This window comes from Chelonoidis abingdonii, chromosome 3 (genome assembly GCF_003597395.2).
Source record: "Chelonoidis abingdonii isolate Lonesome George chromosome 3, CheloAbing_2.0, whole genome shotgun sequence".
In the NCBI taxonomy this organism is placed as follows: domain Eukaryota; kingdom Metazoa; phylum Chordata; order Testudines; family Testudinidae; genus Chelonoidis; species Chelonoidis abingdonii.
In genome coordinates, this window is record NC_133771.1 from 62,285,003 (window position 1) to 62,312,825 (window position 27,823).

Sequence of the window (27,823 nt, forward strand, 5' to 3'; positions counted from 1 at the left end):
CGGTGTGCGTCCATGGTCCGAGGCTAGCGTTGATTTCCAGAGGTTTCACTGTGGTAGCTATTCCGTAGCTATCCATAGTTCCCTTCAGGCTTCCCCGCCCTTAGAATTCTGGGTTGAGATCCAGTGCCTGATGGAGCAAAAATCATGTGTCGCAGGTGGTTCTAGGTAAAGTTGTCATTCCTTCTCCTCCGGGAAAGCAATGGCAGACAATCATTTCACTCCTTTCTCTGGATTGCCCTGGCAGACACATAGAATGGCAACCATGGGGCCTGTTTCGCTTTTTGTCACTGTTCACGTACTGGAGCCGTCGACGAGGCGATTACTGCAGCGCTAAACAGCAGCATTCATTTGCTTTTGCATGATAGCAGAGACGAGTTATCAGTCATTCTGTACAATCCGCTGCCATTTTAAATTGGCAATGCGATGACTTATCTATCATTGCTGTACCGTCTGCTGCTATTATGGGTGCCCCGCTCCTAATTAATGTGCTTAGTGTGGCCGCGTGCACTCGACTTTATACAATCTATTTTACAAAACCGGTTTATGTAAAATTGGAATAATCCCGTAGTGTAGACATACCCACAGAAATTGTCACAGCAGGGCCTTCCCACAAGGAAGATTAGCAATGCAGATCACCTGTGGACCATTGCTTTGAAGTTAAATCTTCTATTTCCTATACGTACACAGGTAAACTAGTTACACTCATTCACATAAGACAATTAGCCAATTCTCCTGCTAGTCTGACATCATAGATAGTTATGATCATATTGTACTCATCATAGATAATTAAACTGAAGACAATGTAGATAATATTTCCTGCAGTGTCTTACATCTAGACACAGTCACATACATAGTTAAAGCAATTAATACATGTATCATCAACAAGGTAATTTGGTTACATTGTTAAACATCTAACAGGATATAGGTAAACACAGACAAATACACTTTGTATCTACTCTTGATTTCTATTACTACAAATGAAGGAGTTGATGATTGCTAGTCTAGTACACCTCTTTGAAATTCACATACAAGTGAATTGTCTGCATACAAAAACCTCTTGTTAAGTTGTTATGGGTCATACATAGGTTATCTGCTCTGCTGCCACAGCCTCTTTGAAGATACAAGGCTTCATTCTTTGAGGGTGGGCCACCATAATGTAATGTACGCAGAAATGGACTTTCATAGGATGTATTGCAGAAATTTAAATGTGCAGAATTTTGTTTTTTGTTCTCAAAGGGATTAAATTAGGTGTCATGTACAGCATAACTTAATTCTGATTATCAGTTGATGGTAGGAGGGTAACATAACAACTTTGTGTCCTTTTAATGTAATTTTTGTTGTAGCCGATAAAGCATTCCGTGACATGAAGGTACTCAAGATGAGTCAGTCCATCATAGTTTCTGGAGAATCAGGAGCTGGCAAGACAGAAAATACAAAATTTGTTCTGAGGTTTGTACGTGTGTAACCAGAAAATTATTCAATGGGAATCTTTTGTATTGATACATTAGTATATCATGTTCAGAGATAAATTCTAAAGTAATTTGTAATTTTATTTAAGGCATGATCCAGCAAGACAGCTGAATGCTCCTGACCCTCTGTTGATTTCAGAAATTCACTGTTAAGGTTAAACGTAAAAGAAATGCAAACAGGATAAATAAGACTATGATTTTGGAATGGTGGTCACTGTTTTTATAGTAATCATGAGTTTCAGTAAAGTCAGTAATGAGCTCACCCTGCAGTGGTGGCTCCTGTCCTGTGTGACACAGCCTGGCCAGCTCTTCATGCTGGACATTGCAACCTGGCACATGTGCTTGCAGTGCCACTTGAGTTTGGTTTGTCCAACCTCCCTAGATAGAGATGGGAGAGCGGATGGGCCAAACCTCAGTGGTGCCGTGACCAGATTGCAATAGGAACCATTGCTTTCCAACCTTCCTCCCATGTTCTGGGCCTCACATTTCAACATTCCCACTATATAATCCACTATTTTATTCCCTCCCACCCCCCTCCGGCCATGATACACTTTTTTTGTGTCAATCTTCCTTTTTAAAAAAATACATAAAAAGTATAGCCAAATAGCCTACCAACAACTGCAGTTATGGATTAAATGATATTTCTAGGTGAAACATTCATTTTACTACGTAAAAGTGGAAACTACATTTGGTGACCCTTCTGTGGGAGTTTTTATTCCCTGCACCTCTGCCATGAAATTTACTCAAAATTTTCATGCAAAAACTGTAGCTCTAGTGATAAAATGTGGAAATGACAGAGCTCCCAAGCAACCTTTACTCTATACCAGTGACATAATGTAATACCCATATGATTATGGTTTGGGAATTTTAGTATTTGTTGTCCCAGATTAAATAAAGCTGAGTTTTACAGATACTAGATTTTTTTTTCCTACTGTTTTCCTTAATGGTGTCATGCTAGGGCAGAATTATGGTTTGTGCCCTAACTGTGCATTTCTATACCTTACCATGCTTGTATTGCTTTTAAGTTTAACCTTAACTGTGAATTTCCTGGGTTTCTAACTCTTAGTCTGGAATAAAAATCATTATCCTAAAAATACTGATATGTATGCTCAACTTCAACCACAGCATAACATAGAATTTTATTGGGAATTTCTTTTATGTTCTTATGTGAACACTAAACAAGAAACACTGAACACTAATGTGATATTGATTTGAAGATGCATAGTATCAACCTTAAATCATTTTTTATTTTATCTTAACATTTATGACTATATTGACTGCTGTGCCCTGGCTGCTTGATGCCATGCTAGAACAGCACAGTTAGAGAATACTGATCAGTAAAGCCTATTTGATCAGCTCATTTGCTTTGCCAGAGTGCTGTAATGCAGAGAGTGTACATCTCACTTTCCATCTTCCTCCTGTCCTGCACTTTCCCTTGTAGGCATCCCTAATTTCCCCCTCCCTTCTGCATCCCACATTTCATTACATGCAGATGCCCCATTTTTCCTTCCCTTCTGAACTCCAGAAAAGATAGCCACTGCCCAAAATCACTTGCTCCTCAGTGGTGGTCTCTGCCTTTTGACAGCTTAGGAGGCCACCTTGTAGCCTGAGGGCCATTTGGCTTCATTCGTATAGGAAGCAATGGGATGTGGATGCGTTTTGAAAGAGGGCATCTTAACTGAGGACTCTCTGTGGTCTTGCTTCCCCTGAGAACATTAGAAGATAACAGCTGTATTGAAAGAGTTCTTTGTGGAATTTTCTTTTAGTGAAAGAGCAACATTGTTATGAAGCATAACAAGAGGACGTTTCCACTACTCCTTTTAAAATATTCTTCAAATGTAGCCAATGATTACAAAATTTCAATGGGCTTTAACTATGTGGAATATTTGAAGGGTCTGCATTGTATCTGGTTACTGATAAGTAACTGGTACAAATAAGTAGAATGGTGAAGGCAAAATTTCTCAAAGGATCCATTTTGAAATTCGATTTTAACCTCTAAACTGACTAGTGGATTTAATTGTACTCTTTCACCAGGTGTAAGCTATGTTTAGTGTAAGCAGTTTTGGAGTGCAGACTACTTTTTTGTAAAATTAGTCCTTTTTAATTCCTTCTTTAAGGGTAAAATTGAACTTTGTCCTAATTACGGAGCTGCAGTTTGCTCCTCCAGAATCCAAACAGGATTTTGTTTATAACTACTAGACAGTATGTGTGTGAATAATCATTAATTCCTGATGTATGGTTAAAAAGTGCTATAGAAAAGCTTAACCAATACCTACAGATGGCACAATAATATACTGGTCAAATTGACAAAAAACAACAACAACCCACTTCTACAAATATTGATATACGTATACAGAGATGAAAATATGGTAAAAATGAAGTCAGAAATACCAAAAACCACATTCAAAGCCAACAAAAATACTTATGTTCCTCTTACAATGGAAGAGTGTTTTAACTTATTTAAATGCATATGCACAGAGAACTTGTAAAATAATCTTCCATTTAAAATGTTCAGATATGTTCTGCTCTGTGTAAATGGCCAACGTATAATACAGACATTTAACAATTTCTTCAATTAGACTGGAGTAAAAGAGAGATGGACATTTTTTATTCTTCTTTACAGGTATTTGACTGAATCCTATGGTACCGGTCAAGATATTGATGAAAGAATCGTAGAAGGTATTATATTTTATTAAAGTGAACAAAGGTCAAATTGTTCTAATTTAAAATGTTCAACAACAACAAAATCTAGAATTGAAATGTCATCAAATCAATTTGGGAATAAAAGGTCAATGGCCTTTTAATCCATCTAATTTACAAAGATATTTGATTGGGATTTTCTTCTGTTTTATTTAATGTAGATATTGAGCACATAATAATTCTCTTTGAGATGGTCCTGAAAATGCATAAGCAAGTGTGTGACATTAAACTTGTGGGGCCTTACTTGGTTTGATATGTGTAGGGGCAGTTAGACCATCACTGACAACAGTGGTTTTTAGTGGAATGGGATGTTTTTGTTTTGTTCAAAATTGGGAGGAAACACAGAAGCAATTTTCAAGGATAAGGTTTCTCTAGTCAATCTTTCTGCCATGTTAATTTGTATACGTCATAAGGCAACTCATCCTGAATACTACTTCCATGTCATCTTTACTGGATTTAAATTTGTTGTAATAATACAATATAAGGCCAGAAGGGGAACCATTGTGGTTATCTAGTCTGCATAATAAGGCCACAGGACTTCCCTGAACTAGACTATGTCTTTTAAAAAAATATCCAATCTTGATTTAAAGATTTCTAGTGAAGGGGAATCTACCACAATCCTTATTAATTTGTTCCAATGGTTAATAATCCTCAGTGTTAAAAATTTGCACCTTATTTCTAGTCTAAATTTGTCTAGCTTCAACTTCTGGCCATTAGATCTTGTTCAGAGAAATAGAGCAGGCTTTCATTTTTTGTTTTTATAGATCTGGTATAATAAGCATGGTGTTGCTTAATTACAGCTGGGTATATAAACATCCAAATCCATGTTATGTGCCTTGGGATCTCAGAAAGTGACTGACAGTTGGACATAAATGCCTGAAGCTGCATTCCATAATGTTGATTGGTACCTGTAGGTATTCTTGGAAAAAGCTGTGAAATAATTGTGCTATCTACAGTAGCATATACTGCACATTTGAAGCAATTTTTAATAAATTGTAAACACCTTATTAACAAGCATGCTCACAACCGCTGTATTATTAGGAGAACCTGTAACTGATCTGAAAGACCTCTTGTCACCGTTTTAGTCAATAATCCACATTTCTGTAAATATTACTTAAGCTATTTTTAACAGTTCTTCAATAAGTATTTATTATTAACATAGCAACTTTGAAGCCCAGCTTTTCAAATCTCAGAAACTTGAAAGACTTATTTTTGTTAATATGGCTTTCTTCACAGTTGTTATAAAGAAATTTAACCATCAGGTTGTAATTTTGAATAACAAAATTCCAAGGAAGGTCTGATGCTTTATCAACCTTAATTTATCCCACTATTGTGAGTTTCCTATTGATAACCTTTTAATGTTAGTAGCATCAGACCTGTAGATCCTTTCAAGAGGCTTTAAATCTGGGGAACAGTTCCTACTGAATTTCTTTAGTTTTAATGGAGTTCAATTTTAAGGTGAAGACATGTGTCATAGTGCAGGGCAACTGCACCTGTATTTCCTCTCAGTGGTCCAGCCAGGGCACCCAGGCTTCCAGCTCCCTAACCATTGCTTTTTTGAGTCACCCTTTCTGACTGGGGAATTTCCAGGCTCCACTGTTCCTTGCCTTCACTTTGTTATTCCCAGCAGATACTAGCTGCCTGAGCACACCTGCTTGATTTCTCTTCAGAGACTGTTAAGAGTGGTTGTCAACAATTATAAGTTACCACACAGTTGTTTCTATGCAAGCCTATTTTATTCTTAAGATAAAAGCCTCACAGAGAAAACATTAAAAACAATAAAAGAACCTGCAGGCATACAAATAAGCTTACCAGGTTTCATCGCAACCGTAACATAGTTTTTGGCAGGAGTAGTTCAAATTCCCACCCAAGGGGTTCCTTGTAGTTATAAATTCATCAGTTTCAGCTTAGAACAAGCACAGTTTGAGCTTAGAACAAGCGCATAATCTTCAGAGGCTTCAGTAGGACCTGTCCTTCCAAACCTACCCTGAGGATTGGGCCCTCCATGGATCAAGAAGAAGGGTCTGAGCCAGTTTAAAACCAGGCTACTTATCCAAAAATTCTTTCTTTCTTGATCCCTGGAGAATCCAGTTTTAACTTGTATATGCATGCCTCTCCAAGAGGGTGGCTTCCGCTGATAACGGAGGAAGTATGTTAGCATCCCCCCACTGCTAGAGAAGGTACATACCCACAAGAATACAATGTACCCCAGAAGTATCAACCCTAATTCAATAAACCTTAATTCAGTAAACTTTATCTCCACTCCATAAGGGTTCCTCAGGATATTACAGGGTATTGTCAGTCTGTCACTGTAAGTTGTCAGCAGTTCCTTTAAAAATAGTTTTCTGTGGTGTGGAAACAGTTTCGTCAAGCCTGCTACTGCTGCTTTTGCTAGCTAGCAAAATTGTTTTTCAGAAGCGCTGTGCTGCCCAGTTTAAATGGTGCATGTTCAATATGTATGCACTGAATTACTGCGATGCATTCTGAATGGAGCTATTCTTGAAGACTGGGAGCTACAGCTACTGCAGGATGTGGCCACCTGCTTGGTGGACTTAAGTGATAGGAGGCACCTTCCAAGTCTTTGCCAAAGTCAGCACTGTCTTCCATTGTGTATCTGTGGGCATTCCAGATGTCAGTTTTGAACTGTAAAGCCTTGCGTGATTTGGGGTCCTTGCTACTGAAGAGCTTACCTCTTTCAGTATGCGCCATTCTAACAACAGTTTTAAGTCCTTTAAACTAAATGTTGTTGGGATAGATGCTGAGTTTTCTTAGAGCACAGCTCTTAGTTCCCCCCTTATTAATGTTACTGTGCATAGTGTTTACCTCATATATACTTATTCATGCTTTTGCTTGAGGAATAGGTGGGAAAATTAGTTGTATTTTGGGGCGATCCACTTGGAGCTCAAATTGTTCATCATATTTTGTTTGTTATTATTTACCCAATTTTCTTAAGGAAAATAATAGCTAAATCATTTTCATTGATAGCCACCAAATATTTTATAGTTCAGATTCAGGAACTGCACCTGTTGTAGAATATTTAAAGTTTGTATTACAAATTGCTTCCTCAATAGATGGAGTACAATTTGAAAAAAAATGCAGTTTGTCATGTTAATTTTATTTCTAAGGGGAAAGACTTATTCAACTTTCGAATATCATCCTCAGTAGTTACTTTACAGTTATGATAACTAATTATTCAAAGTGATGTTAAGTATTTTTTTTTGTGCTAGTCATCTTTAAATCAAATTTTGAAATCTTTTATTTTTAAACAGCCAATCCACTCTTAGAAGCCTTTGGAAATGCAAAGACTGTTCGCAACAACAATAGCAGCCGTTTTGGAAAATTTGTAGAAATCCATTTCAACAAAAAGGTTTGAGTACTTTTGTTCGTTGTTAGGTATTCAGTGGTGAGTTTTGTTTGGTGGCATAGGTTTTTGGTGGGTGGCACCCTCCCATCTTGTGAATATGTAATCTCTGTTCATCCTGAGTCATTGTTGATTCATATACAGCAGTGTTTTGTGATGACTGGTCTGTGGATTGACACTGGTCCCTGAGATCTCCCTGTAACAGTTTTGGAAGGCAGCAAGCCACTCCCTGGTATCAAAGAGGTTGAGAAACTCTGATATAGAGGATTGAGGATCTTCTCTCTCACCCCATTCTTTGTAGGAGCTCTATATTTTTTCTTATTAAAATGTTAATCTCTTTACATTTTCATTTGGCTGCAAATACAGCATTCAACCATTGTCTGGGAACAGATACACCAGACCAGAAGTAGGCTGAGTTGTAGCAACTGTTACCTTGCTTACCAGACTCAAGGGAAAAGTTGTATTCTGCAGTGCTTGAAAAAAAGAACTGAAGCCACCCCTTACCATGTCATTACTGACAAACTGTGGAGCCAAACTGATGGAATATAATTTTAATTTACAAGAATGATACTCCCCTGCATTACAAAATGTACTGTTAACAGATTTTAACCAGGTTTTGGAACACAATTCTCCTGATGTGTTTACAAAAGTAAATATTGCACATTATGCATAGGTGTGTGTATGCATTACATGTGTACATTTGGGGATTTGCACATTTAAATGAAGAATAAACATTTTTATGTGTCTGTATGAAAATCTGGACCCTCGTGTCTATAGCTGGTGTTTTGGGGCTGACCGAAATCATACTGTTGGACTGAGGTTTTTGGTACCAAAAATGCCTATAACTATACAGCTTAACAAAAGTTATATTTTAATTTGTGTTTTAAAAATAGTTTTAAATATATAATAGTATCTAAGGAGATGTTTTCATCTTTTGCCTGGTAGTGGCCATCCTTAGGTACCTACAGAGAACATGCCATGTTGGAACACTGTTGATCAGACCAAGCGGATACATTTTTAAATGTCTGTATTTTTTGGATGATTAGAAAAACAATTACGTTTTTTTCTCCTAGAATTTGGTGGTTGGTGGATTTGTATCACATTATCTTCTGGAGAAATCCAGGATCTGTGTGCAAGGCAAAGAGGAGAGGAATTACCACATCTTTTACAGGCTTTGTGCAGGTGCTCCTGAAGATATTAGACAAAAGCTGTATTTAAGCTCTCCAGATAACTTTAGGGTGAGTTTGCTGCTGCTGTGTGTTTTTTTTTAAAATCTTTTTATCTTGTTATTAACATACATGAACTTTTCAAACAAGTGTCAACAAATCTTATTCATAACCTCTGTTTGTTACCTTTAAAAGACCAATTTGTGGTGGTAATCTCTTATTATTGTGTATTTATTTATTCATTTATCATAACCATTCATTATAAAACCTACTTGATCTTAATATAAGGCTGTCTACCTTTTTTCTGTTTAAAGGATTTCCTGTAGTTTATTTCTCCATGCCACTAATCTTGGGGAATTTTTTTGCTTTTACAAAAATGAGCTATTGCATATCTGGCTCGTAGTAGTGATTTTTATCAGTAATCTTTCCTTTGGACTTTAACCTAATGGAATCAACTATGGGTTCTGTGGGTAACCTAACTTCAGTTGCCTGATAATTTATACTTATTTTCCTCCAAAATACTGGTATCTTAAGGAATTGCATTATATATGGAGGCAGGTTCAGGAAATAGCATCCTTTCCCTCCCCCTGAATCCCCTCCTCTTTGGTTTTATCTCCCCTTCCTGTGTATTCTCATCCCCCTCTAGTTCCCACCAGCTTCACTCACTCATCTTCCCTTCTCCACGCTGATCTCCTTCCACCAACATAAATCTATGTCCCACATCTGTGGCATCCACCTAAATTCTGTTGACATTTACCCCAACTCTGCCTTTTCCTTTACCCCCACAATCTCCATCTTGCATATCCATTCCTGCCACCACCTTTGTCCCTCTCATGCCACGTAACCTCCTGCCAGTAATCCCTTTCTTTCTCCCATCCTTCTTCCCCTTCTCTTTCTGTCTCTGGATTTCCCACTCAATTTCTAAAAATATTTCAATTATCAATGACCTCTTTGCATCTCATTCCTTCCAGTTCCTGGCTCTCTCAGAGATCAGGATCCATTCATATGACACTCCTCTAGTGCTGCCTCATCTGCCAGAGACGACTTCTCTGATACTTCTGCTCTAGATCAGACTGGGGTGGGGTGTTGGGCTTCTCTCCCATTCCTGCTGCTTCCAACCCTTTCCACTCTCCACACTTTCTCCTTGTTTGAACCACACTGCATCTGACTCTCCTTTCACTCCATGGTGCTGTCAGCATTCCTCTCTGATTTCGACTCCTGGCTTTTTTTTCCTCCCCTTATCTCCCACACTTATAGTCTGTGACCTCAGTTTCCATGTTGTTGACCCATCCAGTTCTTCAACTGCACACTTCCTCACTCTCACCTCTTCAATTGATCTGCAGCCCTGGTTGAACTCTCCCACTCAGCCAAAGGGCTGTTCACTTGACTTAGTCTTCACCAAGTGCTGCTGTCTTTCTAATCTCTCTGTTGCTTAGTTCCCCTCTCTAGCCATCCTTCATGATCCCCCCCACCCCATAACCTGTCAGTTGGCCTTTCCATGATCTCTGGTGAATCAGTGCTGATGATTTCTCTTCTGCTCTCAGCGCTGTCCTCTCTTCTTTCTTCTCTTACTGTGGTGGTTGATTCTTTGTTCGCTTCACTCCCTTCCATCCTGGACTCTTTAGGACATTTCATCCTCACTGTAAGGTTTGCCCTGCTCTCCCCCCACATCGGCTTCCTTTGCTGCTCCTTGCATGCAGCAGTGTCTCTCTGGCAGGAATCCTGTAATCAAGTTGATTTTCCTCTACTACAGATTTGGTTTTTCCTCCTTCAATTCTGCAATCTTCCTAGCTAAACATCTCTACTACTACTACAACTTGAATCCCAGTCCTGCAGTCCCAGCTGCCTTTTCATCATCTTTGACTCGTTGCTCAAACCTTCCCTTCCTGTTGCCTCCACTCTCCTCTCTGCACAGGATCTTGCCAATTTCTTCCCTGAGTCAATTGGCAAAATATAACACACACAATCCCATCCCCTTAGCTTGCCTTCATTTCCCCTCTTACAATGCTTGTATTAATCTTCTTGTGACAGACAGAGGCTTCTCATCTGCCCTCCTCCTCTAACCCCTGCGCTTGACCCAGTGACCCTATCCCATCGCCTGATCTCTCTCGGACCCACTCTCATCCACTCCCTTACTCTTCTCCTTAACCTCTCACTCTCTTCCAGCTGTTCCCCTCAGAAGAGAAACATGCTCTAGCCTCCCCCATCTTAAAAAAAAAAAAAAAAATTCCCCCAAAGCCACCATCTTGACCCTATTTACCTCTTGGACGACTGCCTCGTCGCCCTTATTGAATGTGCTGTCTATAATTGTCAAAAAGGAGTTCTTTTCCTTTGAGCCCATTCTAGACCATCTCCAGTCTGGCTCCCTCCCCTTGCACTCCATTGAAACTGCTCTCAGTAAAGGCTCAAGCTCAGAACCAGTATTCCATCCTTATCCTTGATCTGTCAGCTGCCTTCAACACCATTGATCATCTTCTTTTTTTGAAACCTTGTGCTCCCTTGGTTTCTGTGACTTTATCCTCTCCTGGTTCTCCTCGTACCTCTTGAAATGCTCCTTCAGCATGTCCTTTGGAGAATCCTCCTCATCCCCTATCCAACTTTCAATAGGGGTTCCACAGGTCTCTGTCCTTAGTCTCCTTCTCTTCTCCTCCTATATCTTACCTTTAGATAATCTCATCTGCAAATATAAATTCAGACATCACCTCTGTGTTGAGGTCTCACAGATCTGCCTCTCTACCCTAGGCCTCTTTCCTTCTGTCCAAACTAAAATCTCGGTCTGTTTGTCTGACGTCTCCTCATGAATGTGTAGCCCTCAATTTAAGCTAAACATAACTAAAATATATTTGTTCCCCATGACCTCCATTCTCACTTGTTATGGAAAACACCCTTATCCTACTTGTTTGTCAGGCCCATAACTTGGGCATCCTCTTCAGCTTGGACCTTTCTCTCTCCTCACATCCAGGCTAAGTCTAATTCTTGCCAATTCTTTCTGCATAACCTCTCTAAGATATGGCCTTTCTCATGCACCCACACAGCTAAAATGCTCCTCCAGTCTTTCATTGTCTTGTCTCCTGATACGTTGTCATCTTTTATTTTGACAAATGCAATCTGCTGAGATCCCTTCAGAATGCTGCTGCAAAGATCATTGTCCTAGCCCATCAGTTTGACCATGTCCCGCTTCACTGACTTCCCCTTCTCTATTGCATCAAACATAAGCTGCTTTCTTTCCATTTTCAAGGCCCTTCATAGATTATCCCTACTTACCTATGGCCTCCCATACACTTATCCAGATGTCTATTCTCATCTCCAGTCAGCCCATGATGCTGTCATCGTATACTCATTTGTTTCATTTTCAAATTTCATGCTTTGCTATGCTGCCCTTCATGCTTGAGAGGAAGTCCCCCTAAAAGTTTGCAAAGCTGCCTTGTTGTTCTCCTTCAGAGTCTCCTTAGAACTCTGTCATGATGCCTCATCCTGACCAATATTGTCTCATTTTTTCCTTGTATTCCCCTGTTGTCCTGCCTGCATTTATCTGTTTTCTCTTGTCTTATAATTGAATTGTAAGATCTCTGGTGCAGGAACTGTCTTTTGTTTCTGCATTTTGTACAGCGCCATGACTAGGGCTTCTAAGTGCTATCGTAATACAGATCCTATTCCCCCATATCTAAAGCTGACTCCTTTCTATATAATTTTCTTAGCTTAATGGAGTGAAGTACTGTTCATAAAGTATTTTATAATAATTTTCCATAGTGATTGCACAGGTAGATGATGTTTTGGATCTCTTCCAGACATTTTTGCATTGATCCAAAATAATATGTTCTTAGCTACTTCTCTGTTTTTTCCATCGCTATCTGCTAGATCTATCAGGGGCCTGTTGAGTTGGACTTTCCAGTAGAGGATATAGTTTTTTCCCCCAAAAATGTTGGTTTATTCCAATCCAACACATCATTTTTTGGAATGACAGGAGGAAAATAAATTCATGTAGCTGATGGAGGTTAGGAGAAATATTTTCTTTTAAGTACTTTGTTTAGTGTATACAAACTCATATGTATCTTGTAGCTGTTCAATTGTAGATTACTCAAGCCCTATATTTGATGCTACAGATTTAGTATTTTTGGTATCCTGATTTATCATCAAACTCATGAATTTCTTTCAGAAAGCAATAGATTATGCTGGATTGGTTAATAGCACATCTACATACAATGCAGTTTTATGTTCTCTTTTATTAACTGTAACTCCTTGCTATGCTGCTGTTCTTACAAGTTCATTGAAGAGGGTTAGCAACAAAGGGAATAGAGGACAACCTTGTCTGATTCTTCTTTGTAGATTAAATTCTTTAGAATTGAACAACTTAATTTTAATCCTGGCAGAGGAAGTGGTGTCTCATAATATATTTATCCAGGTCTTGATATTACCTCATAACACCATCTCTAATATCCGTATTTTTAAGAACTTTACTTTATCAAATACTTTCTTGGGCTCCAGGGATAGCAGTAGATCTTTAATGCTTTTTATTTTGCATTTTACCAATCTTCCTATGATTCTTCTGATGTTGTTGCTCAATTTATCTATTGTGTATGAAGCCCATACAGTGTGTGGTAACTGAGGAAAGACAGCTTCAGTTCTTTAGGATGAGAAATACTTGTGACAAAAAAGGTTGTTTTTTTGTTTTTGTTTGTTTTTTATTTAACAAATCCATTTGTTTTCACATCATGTGGAAACAATTTTCCACAGATATCTTCTTTATTGTGTTCCTACCTACCTGTTCATGTTTGCTGCAGGAGCTCAATCTCAGACCTGTGCAAAGTTTATAAAAGTGGAGGCCAGATTTATGCTCTGCTTAAAATTGAGCTTTCTGAGTCCAGCACTGGTAACAGTGGTACCACTGTCAAAGCAGAAGTGCTGATACTTTACTGTTTTATGATGATGCATTTATTTAAGGAGCCTAGAATCACACTATTTTTTTGCAATTGTATCAGGTTATAAACTGATTTGATTTGCTGTTCGCTACTAAAGTTATGTTGTTTAAACATTATTTCCTCCCAGGTGTGTTAGTTCCATTGAATATGTGTTAAGATTATTTTCACGAGTCTGCATAATTGCAGAATAGTTTTCATTTTATTTAGATGTTCATTCGAGTGCTTTTAAATAATAACTTACTTGGTGAGAAGGATTCACTTTGTGCAAACAGCAAATGTAACACTTCAACTCTTCCTCCCTTTTTTATTGAGATTAAGGTACATCATCTTTTCTTCAGTTATCACAGAAATTTAAGATTTTTTTTAGAAAAGCTGAAGTAAAAAGAACTCTTTCCATAAAATTCATTTTTATATTAAGGTTATTTTTATATAAGTTGTCTCACAGATTTCAGGATTACAAATGGAGGTTCCAAACTAGTGTCAGGCCTTTTAGGACTCAAATCTATTATGCAATCCCATATTTATCTGTAATTGAGGATGATAGTAGACAACAAATACCGTGAAGGTTGAAGAAAATGACACACTGGGTTAATCTTGCTAAACTCTGAAAACCCTAATTGTCGTCTTTTATTATATGCTTTGAAAATACCTTTTTGCCCTAAACCTAATATGTGTATTGACTGGAGTTTTTTGTTTTATAACAAAACCCACTATGTTTGGATTAAGCTTCTTGTTTACAGGAAACTATTAAATTCCACAGTCATTCACTTTGTCAACCTGTAAGATTTCCATTGGAAAGCTCAAGTCCTGTAAACATAGAACTTTTTTCCCCCTCAGTTACAAAACTATTTATGTGGTCAACTCCTGAAGTGTTTCACTGCATAGAGAAACATTTCTGTTTTTAAAACGTATTGTACAGGTGGGCTCTGTGCATTGTCTCTACATGTAGGCAGCACTCTGCAGCTCTCATTGTCTATGGTTCCCGGCCAATGGGAGCTGCAGAGCTGGCGCTCGAGGTGGAGGCAGCATGCAGAGCCCCCTGGCCACACCTCCACCTAGGAGCTTGAGGGACATATCGGGGGAGCCACGCTGAGCCAGGTAGGGAGCCTGCCAGCCCCACCAACCCCCTTCATCCCTAACAGCAACAGGAGTCCTGGGCTGTTCTCCACTGCCCACCCACCTCTCCAGCAGGTGCAGCATCCCCAAGCTTCCCCCTTCCCCAGAGCATCCAAGATTTAGTCAGGGTATATAGTGCAAGTCATGGATAGGTCACAGGTCATGAATTTTTGTTTACTGTCTGTGACCTATCCATGACTTTTACTAAAAATACTCATGACTAAAATGTAGCCTTACCCATGAAACAGCATACAGTGTAGCTTTAGCTATTTTGGTCCCAGGATATTAGAGAGACAAAGTGGGTGAGGTAATATCTTTTATTGGATCAACTTCTGTTGGTGAGAGAGACAATCTTTTGTGTATGGCTTGAAAGCGTGTCTCTTTCACCAGTGTAAAACTTGGCAGCTTTGTTAACATTGAGGATAATACTTACCAATCTCCATAACAATACTCTGAGGATTAATTATGGTAAAGTTTGTGCATCGCTCTGAAAATGTAAAATGCTAGTAAGTACTGGTTTTATTATTTGATGCCCCCCTGCAGCTTCCTACTACAAATGAGAATGCAAATGCAGTTCCCAAAACCCAGGCTTGACTGCAGTTATGTGTGGGTGGAGTTTACTACCTGTAGGAATACACATTTTTGTCCAGTTATAAACCATTTTTCCCTTGTCTGGAGCTTCTTTCCCTTATCTTTCGAAAGCAGTTCATTATGAGGGTACTGGTTGCATCTTCATATGTTTTTGCTTTTTAAAATGGGCATAAACTCATGTTTTCCTCTAACAATAGGTGTCCTTTTGGTGTGAAATTTCACACAGTAGTCTGAGGTACGCCATCATTATTAGCTTTTGTTTTGCTGAGGTATCACTTAATTTCTTTGGTGTGGAGATACATATCTGAAATCTCTTAAAATGTATTATAAAATTTTGAAGACGTGTGTGTGTTACCCAAACTGGAAGTACTTGAGAACAGACTAGACTTGACTTGATTTGCTTTACAAGAGTACTTAATATCACAAGAAGGTACTTTAGTGCTGAAAAATTGAAATGCTGAAACAGACAGCTGGCTTTCTACGAAGTAGCACCTTTTCTTTTGTTACTTACTTGCAAAGTTATTTATAGAGGTTGATTTAATTCAGTACTAAATATACTGAAGTATGTATATGAGTTATGTCTCTTTCAAGTCACAAATATGTTCCTTTAGTAGCTGTGTGTCTGATTTAATAGTTCATTTTATTAGTTCTGACCTATGTCTTCTCAATTTGCTTACAAGAAGTACTTCAGTTAGAATTAAATTACTTCCAAATAAGAATTTTGTTCCCATCTTCCAATTCTGATATAATTGTTATAAATAAAATATTGCTTTCAAGGAAGTAATCCTGAATGCCCAATAGTATGCAACTGGTGTCATACGTTGAAGTTAGAAGATGTAATATACTGTAATTGGTCTGAAGCACTAGATCATTAGCTAATTATCTCCTTGCTGTTTTATTCTGTTTATATATGACGTGCATTTTTCCCTTCTGTTGTAGTATTTAAATCGTGGCTGCACTAGATACTTTGCTACCAAAGACACAGACAAGCAAATTTTGCAAAATCGCAAAAGTCCTGAGGTATGGTATCTTTTCCACATTTTCAGTTACTTCAAATTACTGTCTTATGCTGATAATGTTAAAAATGTCAATCACATTTGTTTGGAATAAAATGAAATGTTCATTTTACACATCTTTCTTGACAGGTTTAAATGGGAACTGGATGACATTTTTGAAGTTCTAGTTTTGAGGTGTTTCTAATCTTTTATCATCAGGTTTAATACTGGAAGGAATTTTTAAAAACAAAAATGGAAATTTATAGCCTAAAATATAACCCCTAAAATATTTTAAAAATCACTTTTAAATTCTTATCTTCCTTTAATTCCTATATTTGTCTTAATGGCTCAGCAGATCTTCAACAGGAGACAAAGCAAATATCTTGTACAGAATGTTATCTTAAATTCTTGTTTCTCTTAGCAGTGATACTTTGCAGAGCATTGTTTATTTACTACTTACAATTTGTTGACAACCTTTTTGCTTTGCCTTTGTTAATAGCTGGTTATGGTATATTTAGCCAGAGAATTATTTGGAACTACTGTATAATTAATTATATTCCTATGAGTTAGATGCAGAAACAAATAAGCAGAAAATACAAGTAAAGCTTTTTTTTTTTTTGTTACAAAGTTTAACCAGTTGAGATCTCTGTGTTGGTGCTGTTGTGGTGTTTTGGACAATTCTGTATTTCATAGTAGTTACTAAGTTAGGAGTGCGATTGGGGGCACTAAGTGTCAAAAGCCATGATCTCACTGGATTTTAGGCCTTTTGAGTGTTGTCATAGCCACATACCGACTCTTCAAGCACAATTATGACTTCATCCCCAGGAAGAGCACATTCTCTTCACCACGCTTTTTTTTTTTCTCCCCTCCCTCAACTGTTTTCTCTTATCCTACTAGTAGGAACTATTTTTCCTAGTGCAGGGGTAGGCAACCTATGGCATGTGTGGCGAAGGCGGTGCATGAGCTGATTTTCAGTGACACTCATGCTGCTCGGGTCCTGGCCACCAGTCCAGGGGGGCTCTGCATTTTAATTTAATTTTAAATTAAGCTGCTTAAACATTTTAAAACCCTTATTTACTTTATATATAACAATAGTTTAGTTATATATTATAGACTTGTAGAAAGAGACCTTCTAAAAAGGTTAAAATGTATTACTGGCACATGATACCTTAAATTAGAGTGAATAAATGGCACGCCACTGCTGAAAGGTTGCCAACCCCTGTCCTAGTGGAACAATGCATTTCTGAGTAGAACATGTGAAATTTCACATCTCCCCCACAAAAATAAACTAATTACTTTATAAACTGTAATATAAATGACTGGAACTGTTGTTCTAATAACAGTAAGCCACTTCAGGTAGTTCAACAAGGCTATTGCGGAACTTCTCAGGTGGCTCAAGGCTCTTGATCTTTGGTTGAATTCCTGATAATGCATCCCACTCATGTACCAATAGCCTATTAATGTGCACTGTGAAGTGGTTTATTACTGTTTTGTGGGTGAGAGAGAGAGAGTTAAAATTTAACTTTCTACCACCAAGCTGTAAGGCATCATCATGAATGTCTGTCTTGGCAGATAATTAAGCCAATCAAAGAAAATGTTTAAGGTAATAGTTCTTTGTGTGTGCTGCTGAGCTATAGAAATACTGTTTGGTATAAAAAGTGTCCATCAACAAAGTTCAGTTTGAAACCATTGTTAATGTCTGAATTAAAATGTACTAAAAGAAAGAGATGATATTGGAAATGAATGTTGACCACTAAGTAGTGAAACACATGATACCACTAAGTATTAAGCCCTTGTCTTTGAAGAACTAAATTTCTTTGGGATTGGATGGCAGACTATTTACTGAGGAGTAATAGAAAAAAAGCAAGTTTTTCATAGTCCATTAGAACCTCAAGCCTAGCTATCTAACTGGAAACTATTTATTGTCCAGTTCTTTTTAGATAGGCAGTGGTCTTCTTTGCTCTGTCACTTATTAAACTTATTCCTGTTGTATATTTTAATAGAAATAGCTCCATGGTATATTAATGTTTAAATTCTTTTTCTTTTCCTTATCAGGAAGATGAGGTGATCATTTTACATAATTAGAAAATTTAGTTTAAATTTTGTGTGTGTCTGTCTACTGTTTGACGTGAATCTTTCAGATGCATGCACTATTTTATCTGATATGACAATGGTAATGTTTTCCCTATAGGCTATTCTATGGACTCTTATTTCAATTAAATTAGGAATCTTTTTAACTTTAAAGCATTTTAAAATGTAATTGTAAAATTAAAAATTATGTATATGTTTGATTTAGCCTTTTGGCTGCAAGCAGTTGTTTACTGTCTCCGCACTGAAATAATAAAGTTATGTGGTATTCTGGTGTCAAGACAACCAGTAAAAGATGAATATAATATTTAATGGGTGCATGTCTTTCAACCTTTAAAGCACTGCAGACAAATATACTTTTCTGAACAGGAAATGCAAACAAGTATACTTTTGTAAACCACCCAATGAAAAACTCCCATTCCTTTCCAGTTTTGGATCATCCTGTAGCCCCTTCTCCTTCCTTCTGTCAATGTCGTGCACATTATAATGTTGTCATTAGCACCCCAACTTGTCTTTCCCCATCAAAGACTAGAAAACCTTCCCAGTTCATGTACTGAGCTTTTCACAACTGCTTTTTGACATCGCTTATGGTATCTGCTGCTAAACCGTTTCTGTTTTCCTGTTTCTCCTCCCCTATCTGTCAAACTCTCCCACTTCGTTAGGTCTCTTCTGAAGATTGGTTAATGTTCTAAGAGTCAAGGACACTTGAAAGCAAATTATAATATTTTTAAGCATGTATAAATAGTAACATCTTTAGTCCCTTTATATATTTTATGGTTTTGTTTTTGCATGTTTTGTGCTGCTTGTTCATAAAATAAATTATTAATTACAGTTTACTTTCAATCATTTGCTTAAATTGTCTGCTTTTCTTGCTCTTTAATAGTACCTAAAAGCAGGTTCCCTGAAGGATCCTCTGCTAGATGATCATGGAGACTTCAACAGAATGTGCACAGCAATGAAAAAGATTGGCCTGGATGATGCGGAGAAGCTTGATCTTTTCAGAGTAGTAGCTGGTGTCCTTCACCTTGGAAATATTGATTTTGAGGAAGCTGGGAGTACTTCAGGTTAGATGAATTTTTAAATTATTATAGTCTTCTTCTAAAAAGGTGTGAATGTTTCTTGACTAGATTATAGAATCATAGAAGATTAGGGTTGGAAGAGACCTCAGGAGGTCATCTAGTCCAACCCCTTACTCAAAGCAGGACCAGTTCCCAACTAAATCATCCCAGCCAGGGCTTTGTCAAGCCTGACCTTAAAAACCTCTAAGGATGGAGATTCCACCACCTCCTAGGTAACCCATTCATGCTACTCACCACTCTCCTATGAAATAGGTGTTTACTAGAGCCAGATCTAGACCACCGTCATGCAACTTGATGAACCATTTGTCTCTTGCTCTGTCAAGAGTATGATACTGTTTACTGGAGATAAACTTAGAGCACAAGATCCTGGGTCACCTAAATAACAGACTTTGTAGCATGATTCTGGTGAATACATCACTCATGAGACATCTTCCAATGTGATATTCACCACGAAAGCTTCATGCTCCAAAAGTCTGGTAGTTTATAAGTGCCACAGGTTCTGTCTGCTCTCTCAGATTCAGTACTACAACCGGTATCCTCTGATATTGAGGATAAACTGCACACTACTATTCGAAACAAAATCCTGGTTCCAATATCTGGCTCCCCTAGCTTAAAGGTTATTTTTAGTTGTCCCATTACCAACTATCTTCTTGAAGTGCCATGTTTAAACTTATCAATAAATATACATAAGCTAACACACATCCCTGATGTATCAGGGAAACAGGTTTCCGTAAGATTTTTTTTGTAGAAGTTCATAGAACTTGATAAGTCTAGGATTATTAGGGTTTGGAAGGACTCAGGAGAGTCATCCAGTCCAACCCATTGCTCAAAGCCGGACTTCCAACGCTCCTTGCAAGGATTGAACTCACAACCCTATGGTTTAGCATGCCAATTGCTCAAACTTGACATATCCTCCTCGAAAAGGAATTTTGGGCACTTGTGTCTGGTGTTTTTAAAATTATCCTATTCATTCAATTTAAAAAAATTTCTAGCTTGATTTTGTCTTCTTATACTAGGCATGTCTTTGTCTTACGGAAACCATTCTCTGGTTTTTTACTTTGGTATAGAATACTTTCTTTTAGTAAATTTTGGCTGAAAGGAACTGTAATATCACTTTTAGAATCTTTACAATGTATGGAAGAAGGTAGGTTGGTAACTAGAGAGAGAGATATAAATTGAGAGTACAGCAAGGCTGGAATGACATAAGGAAGCGTGGAAAATGGTAATTTACTAATGCAACTTACTTTGTTAGGTCTGTTTAATATTTGGGCTAGTCCTTCTGTTCTTTAAATCTATATTCTTATTGTGCGTTTGGTTTTATGGGATGAGACTTAAGAGAACTCCAAATCTTGAACACTTGAATTTGTCCAATAGGAGTTTATCTCTGTGTGGAAATTGTGTAGGTCTAAGATGGCAAGATAGCCGCTTTTTAACTTGTTCTTCTCTTCCCTACCTCCTGCTACCTGCATAACCAGGTTCATATTTGTACAGATCTGTTAGAATGAGCATGTAGAGGAATGTTTAAAATTATTTTCAGAGGTTTATAAGGTAGGTTTATTTTCAGAAGTTTTAGAGGTTTGTAAGTGTCAATTGACTAGCTCTTTGTTCCAGGCGTTAATTGAGTGTGGAAAATGTGAAAGAAGAGAAGTCTGGGAAAGATGGGCAGTGAGCTGGGAGTAGTAAGGAACTGTTTGGTTCTGCAAATGGGTTATCATGGGCAGGAACGAGGGCTGCATGATGGAGTGGGGTGAAGAAAGGAGACAAGTTGGAAGGAAGAGGAAGTTGCAGAGGCCAGAAGACATGGAAGTAGGGCTGTCAGGGATTGCAATGGCATGGAATATCTGAGTGCAGTGGATGGAGGGAAACATAGAAGGGAAGAGTCTTTTATTTAAACTTACGATTCAAACCGTTTTCTAGAATAAAATCTTCAAGAACTCAAAGTTTTAAATGTGAGTAAAAGCCCCACACATTCTCGCCCCTCCTATATACACATACACAGGTGTTAAAAAGACTTACTGAAACTTGCAGAAAGGTAGCCTAGCTTTGGTGGGCCATATATATTCTGCTGGGGCACGACTCCACTCCTGAAGTGTGTTTATACCAACCTGATATAAACTTTTGCTGCTGCTTCAGAAAGCTGGGGAATTACCTGACAAAATTTTGTGGTTGATAAGTTACGTTTGAAAGTGGTGTGTCAGTGGAGCCCAGTTTACTCTCAGGCATTACATTTCCTCGCAAAATCACTAGTCTTTTAAAGAACTCAAATGTTTTATTGTCTGTCAATGAACAGTTAGTGGAGGACTGCTTGAATCCCTTAATTCTTCATCATTTTGTTATTAACCTCACAATAATTCCACCTTAGTTTTAGGGTTATGAGGGATAAAAAGTCTATGCTTCCCTTAAAGCATTTAATGGAAACTAGTGTTGTTTCCGTCAACTCAACCCTTATTTATCTTGTGTACCCTATACAAGTTTATGGTTAACTAGTATCAGGGTTATCATGTTTAGTGCCATGTTTCTGAGATAGTAAAGTCTGATTTATTATATGGCATGTGGGGAAAAACTGCTTCAGAAATTAAATGCAACAACCATCAAGTGAAATAAGAACTAAGATATGTAATAATTTTGTTACACTTGTAAATATATGGGTGAAATATTTACAAACATAGGAATTTTTTAAAGTCTTTTAAAAATAGCTGTCAAAATATATATACAATAAATCAGTATAACAGTAACTAATTAGGAAAAGTATAAACAACTGCAGTACATTATCAAACATTAACATTTATTTCTCCAATTCTCTTTCTGTGTTCTGAGATAATACTTTCTTTAAGGGCTGGTAGTTTTATATATCTTTTTAGTTTTTGGAACCAAGAAATGCATCCTTTGATGTCGAGAATTCTATGGGTTAGGAAAATCGATCTTCCGGTTGCAGTGTTTTTTTCTTTCTGGTCCTGTTCAGCTCCTAGACTGCAGACTGGAGCTGTTTCTCTTATAGTAAAAAGGGGATTTGTGAATACAAAAATGTCATACTAATATAATATTATATGACTTGTTTATGTTTCTCAAACTTCTGTCGCACATCTCAGTAAATAGTGTGTAATCACTAAATTATCAGTAATATAAAGGTGGATATTGATCTGCCGACAGTTCTGAGTTCATCCTTTTTTTTAAAATAAGTAGTCACTAATTGCCATCTCAGCTGGCTTTTGTTGTAACGTTTTTCTTAACTTGTTCACTAGGTGGATGCATTCTGAAGAACAAATCTAGTCAGTCTCTACAATACTGCGCAGAATTGCTAGGTTTGGATCAGGATGATCTACGTATCAGCTTAACTACCAGAGTCATGCTTACAACAGCAGGGGGCACCAAAGGAACGGTTATAAAGTAAGTTCACAACACTCCACTGTTCAGCTGTAAGTGCAAAAGTAGCCCGTTTAAAAATAAACAGTAAAAGTGATTATAGATATATCTTTTTAAATTAATAGCTGTGCATTGTTCAACATTCATCTGTTTGTCTGTAAGTAATTTCTAAAACATGGACTTTGATGCAGATTTCTCAGTGTTTCTCGTTGCTTTAGTAAGTCAACTTCCTGATACCAAAGTGCTTGAAACGGTAAATAAACTGTCTACCGTCATACCAGTTTTTATTCTCTTACCTCCGCCTTCAACTATAGAAATTGGATACTATCTGTGTAACAAAAAAAGCAGTTATGAGCATATATTTTTATATATATATATATAAAATACAATATAAGCAGCATCACTGAAGTAAATTGTTTAGAGAGTTCAGCCCTTTGCTTATACATTTGAGAGAGGGCAAATGACCTAAGGCACATGCTTAACCACTTTTAAGTACAAACTGAATCAATTTTAGCATAACAATGATTACTTAAAAGTTAAGGGAAAACGTAGTGTTTGTAATTAAAAGTGTGCTACACCTTGCAAGATGCAAATAGATATGTAAGATAGGAAGTGACAAAAAGTATTAGCTGTGTATGTAAGGTGGGTTGTCGGTTAGCTTGTGTGTGGTGTATACGTGTTTGATTTTACTAATGTTAAAGGGTACCTGTTCATTTCTGGTGGTGTATATTTGTCTTTCATTTTGAATGGATAATTATGAATTGCTCTGACAGTTATTTATGTAAGTAATGATTTAAATAAATTAAAATTGGACTTTTTTTGAATTTTTTTTAAACTTCTGTGTCAGTGAATTATATTAAGTATATGTATATACAGTAACTTGTTAAATCACATACAGAAACCTCTCAAAATAATCTAATTATCTGATTAAGCAAATATTATTTAGGGCTGGCCTTGACGCTTTATTAATATTAGCCCTAAACTTTTAATAGACGTTGCATAATTTGTTGGGAATAGTGTCCAGATTTTAACGTTTTTATTATTTCTTAAATATACAATTATTTATGAGTTGGAGAAAAATGGGTGATGTTTTCAGTTTTTGCCCACAATAAGTGTAGGCCAAGGTCTGCTGTTGAACTGCTGTCAGCGATTTTTTCTTTCTTTAAAAGTAGGTATACTGAGCTGCTTCCCGCTGAAGAGTCTATTTATAATGTTCACAGGCTTGAAGCCATACTAATGCTTGATTACAGTATTTAGGTCTCTGTTAAGTGATTCTGCACCCATAATGTGTGTGCTCGCTTAGCTCGCTCTTTTTCTCGCCAGATTACATTTATAAGTGGCTGTTCCTTATGGCTTCTCCTTCTCATTTCTAAGTTAAAAAGTAAAACCGAAGGGTGAACTGCCAACATGCAACTCTCTGTTACCGAATTGAAGGTTGAATTTGCTAGTAATCCTCTTTCTACTTATCTTCCCATCACCTAGTACTGGGGTGGAGCTTGGATCTCTGCAGATTGCAGCCACGGTGGTCGGGTAGTTGGATGGTCCTTGTCCCAGCATGGGCAAGCGGGTCTATTCTCGGTGGCCTTCAATAAGGAACGGGCGAAGGCCTTCAGACTTCCTTTCAGGTGCTCCTCGACACGGCTAAAGCCGAGCCAGCAGATGCTATCCTGGCTCTCAACTTCTGATGATTTGTTGTATTGTGCTTTAAGGGTCAATAAGTTGGCACACTGGAATTAAACAATTGAATTTAGCAGTTGAGGTGAACACTTTTTATCCTGTTGGCATTGTGCCGATAGGGAAAAGCGGCATCAATAGGTAACGAAAACTTCAGGCCACTGCGGCTGGTAAAAATTAAATGGGAGTTGGGAAATAGGAAGAGGAGGGCATCTGTGAAAGGAGTGTTCTAAATCCTCTGGAGGGGCAGGACTAGTTTCCCCAAATGTAAGAAGATAAGAGCTGCCATACGCACCAAAGACCCATCTATCCAAGTATCCTGTCTCCAACCGTGGCCCAGTACCATAGCTTCAGGGAAGTGTAAGAATAGAGGCCAAATTAGGGAATAATCCATCTTGTCTTCCTCTTCCCAGCTTTTGGCAGTCAGATGTAAAGGTCACCCCGAGGCATGGGAGGATCCCCACCCTTCTTGGCTAATCAGCCATTGATGAATACCTCCAATGAACTTACCTAGTTCTTCTGTTTTGACCCTTTCCTATACTTTTGCCATCACAACATCCCATGGCAATGAGTCTGCAAACAGTTAACTGCTACTCTTCTGTGACAAAATACTTCTGGTTTGTATATTAACCTGCTTCTTATTAATGTTCATCAGGGTGAGCCCCCTGAGGTGTAGTTAATGGGTAAATTAACACTTTTCTGTTGCACTTGTGTCAACGGACCATGCATGAGTTTATTTAGGACCTCTGTTGGATACCGCGTAGTTATCGCTGCCTAGGCTAGAAGTTCAACAACACTCATATCTTTTTTAGCCTCTCCAACATTATGGAAATTGTTCTAAAATGTCTCTATTGGTTCTTCTCTGAAAAAATGACTGCTAATAATGGTTTTTTCAGATCAAATTTTGCTCAATGTAGCAACTAAAATGACTTTTTTGGAATATAACTGGCCAGACCTGCTTACTCCCCGTAGGGTAGGAGTACAGTTTATGTTCTTTCTCTGAACTATGCACGATTAACTCTGAACACTAATGTTAATAGATGCTGTTTCAAAGGTGGCTAACTCTACTGATGCCAGTAGATCTTTACGCTTTAGTTTTCACAATATTTTACTCTGTGGATCTAGCAGAGCTCTGCAGACCTGAAATCACTGCATTAAGCCCCCCTCTCTCCAGCCTTAGTTCTAAAAAACTTATTCAGCTAAGAAAACCACACATTAAACGAACTTATGTCTGTTTCCCTTGTGCCTTATTGAAATCTATAATGAAAGGCAGATTAGTGGTGCCACTAGACTTTTCATGAAATGTCTAGATTTTACCAGCATGAAATAGTTTCAAAAATAATTTGGTTAAAGCCCTGTGGTTAATTCCTTATGGAAATTAAGCCAAATATTCTTTCGTTCTAGATTTAAAGAAATTGCTATATTAATGAAAAAATGTTGCATTGTTTCTCCCTTTGTTTTTCTGAGCAGAAATTAGTAAGTCAAGAATGAAGAAATAGCTCAGATGAAATAGACTCTGCTCAGAGTATAAAAAGGTTATGTTCTGCTGTGCAACGAACAGAGCCATCAAGAAAGGGTGATGTTAAATGCTCCCTTTCATAAGATTTAGTAGAAGTGGACATGCCAAGGGAACTTGTCAGTGACACTGAATTTATCTGTCATGTAGCTTCCCTGAAAAAGCCAATGGCTGAATGGCTTGCAATCATATCCAGAAAATCTACAGATTAGCAATAATGTGTTTCAGATACAAAAATCTGATATTCCTTCTCAAAATTAATGCATCGCTTGGTATCTTTGGTTACTCTGGCTTTTCTCCCTTGAGAGCAAGAAATGTGCAAATGGGTGATATACTTGGAGTAGAAATGACACAAATGTAAAATGTTTTCAAATGGTAACATTTTTGCTTTTAATGGGCTTAGTCTTGGAGTGCTATAGCTTGGAGTATAAAGCAGTCTTTTACAACCGGGAGAGTTCACAAAACCACAACGCTGGGACTACTACCTCAATCCACATCCTAATTTTTGGATCACAAAAAGGTCTCCCTAATCACAGCTGATATAGGGTAGCACTGAATCAAAATAATCGGTATTGTAGGGAAATGCTCTTGCTTTTTCATCCCAGAAGCCGGGAAAAAATGTGGGAGAGAGGAGTTCTTCCCATTTCACTGAGAGAGTATGGAACAGTGAGGAGGGAAGGGGTCATAAGTAGATAGGTAAGATAAGGGTTAATTTTCTTTTAACTGTAAAGGGTTTACAAAGGGAACCAAGACACCTGACGCAGAGGACCACATCAGGAAAACGCGATTTTTCAAAGTAAGGGGGGACGTCTGGAGGTTTTTGGCTTTGGTCCTGGAGTCTTTTTGTTTCCTCGGCTGTGGAGTAAACAAGCTTTTCTCTAACTCCATCTTCTTTCAAATATTCTACTCAAGTGTGAGTACAAAGGAAACAAAGTAATCGGACTGTGATGTGCTTTGATTTGTAATTTACATGGGTGTTGATTTGCTGGACTGGTTTAATTGGGCTATCTTTTAAATCAGGCTGTTTATTCCTATTTTCTTATAAGCATAGCCTGTATTGAGTTCTTAATGCAGTTATTATGTTTTGTATTTCTTTTTTTTATATAAAGTTTTCTTTTTTTAAAACTTGTGGGAGTTTCTTTTCCTAGTGAGGCAACGGGATAGAAAATTTCTGTGCCCAGAGCTCTGTCTCCCTTTCTGTGACAGGCTAGGGAGGGGAGGGAAAAGCCCTTCAAGCTCTGATGTGTCTTACTTTCCTATTGTCCCAGGGCGGGGAAAGAGGCTAGCGTTTTTCTCTAGGACAAAAGGAGGGGGAATCTCTTGTGTGAGCTGACTAGGTTTGAATGCATAGCCTCGGGAAGCTAGATTGCCTCTCTGGTTGTATTCAAAGGGAATTAAGTACAGCATCGCACCAGGCTCACCCAGGAAAAGGGGGGGGGAGCTGGATGACCTAGGGAGCCCAGGGGTCTGGTCTTGGAGGGGTCCCCCAAGGAAAGGTTTTGGGGTGACTCGGGGGGACCAGGGACCCTAAAAATCCTGGTGGTGGCAGCGAGATAAGAATCCAAGCTGGGAATAAGCTGGGGGAGGTTTACAGTAAACACTCAGATTTTTGTAACGCTTAAGTCCAGAGGTGAGACAGACGTTTACCACAGAATGGACAAAGTGGAAAGAAAAAAAAAATCCCTTTCCTTTCTTGGCAAGGCCAAGGAAGAAAGAAGAGATCACTCCTACTACTTTCTGCGCAACAAGATGTGAGAGAGGGGGAATTGGGAGGGAAGAAAGATAG

General features: G+C 38.0%; 1 protein-coding gene across 1 annotated transcript in view; it reads left to right on the forward strand.

Annotated features, from left to right (window-relative positions):
- Positions 1 to 27,823, forward strand: part of MYO6 (myosin VI) — a 124,751-nt gene that overhangs the window by 21,077 nt on the left and 75,851 nt on the right. The window contains 7 exon segments of the mRNA XM_075064556.1: positions 1,344 to 1,449; positions 4,093 to 4,148; positions 7,439 to 7,536; positions 8,604 to 8,768; positions 16,262 to 16,342; positions 19,289 to 19,469; positions 22,727 to 22,871. Coding sequence (XP_074920657.1) covers positions 1,344 to 1,449; positions 4,093 to 4,148; positions 7,439 to 7,536; positions 8,604 to 8,768; positions 16,262 to 16,342; positions 19,289 to 19,469; positions 22,727 to 22,871 — 832 coding nt within the window.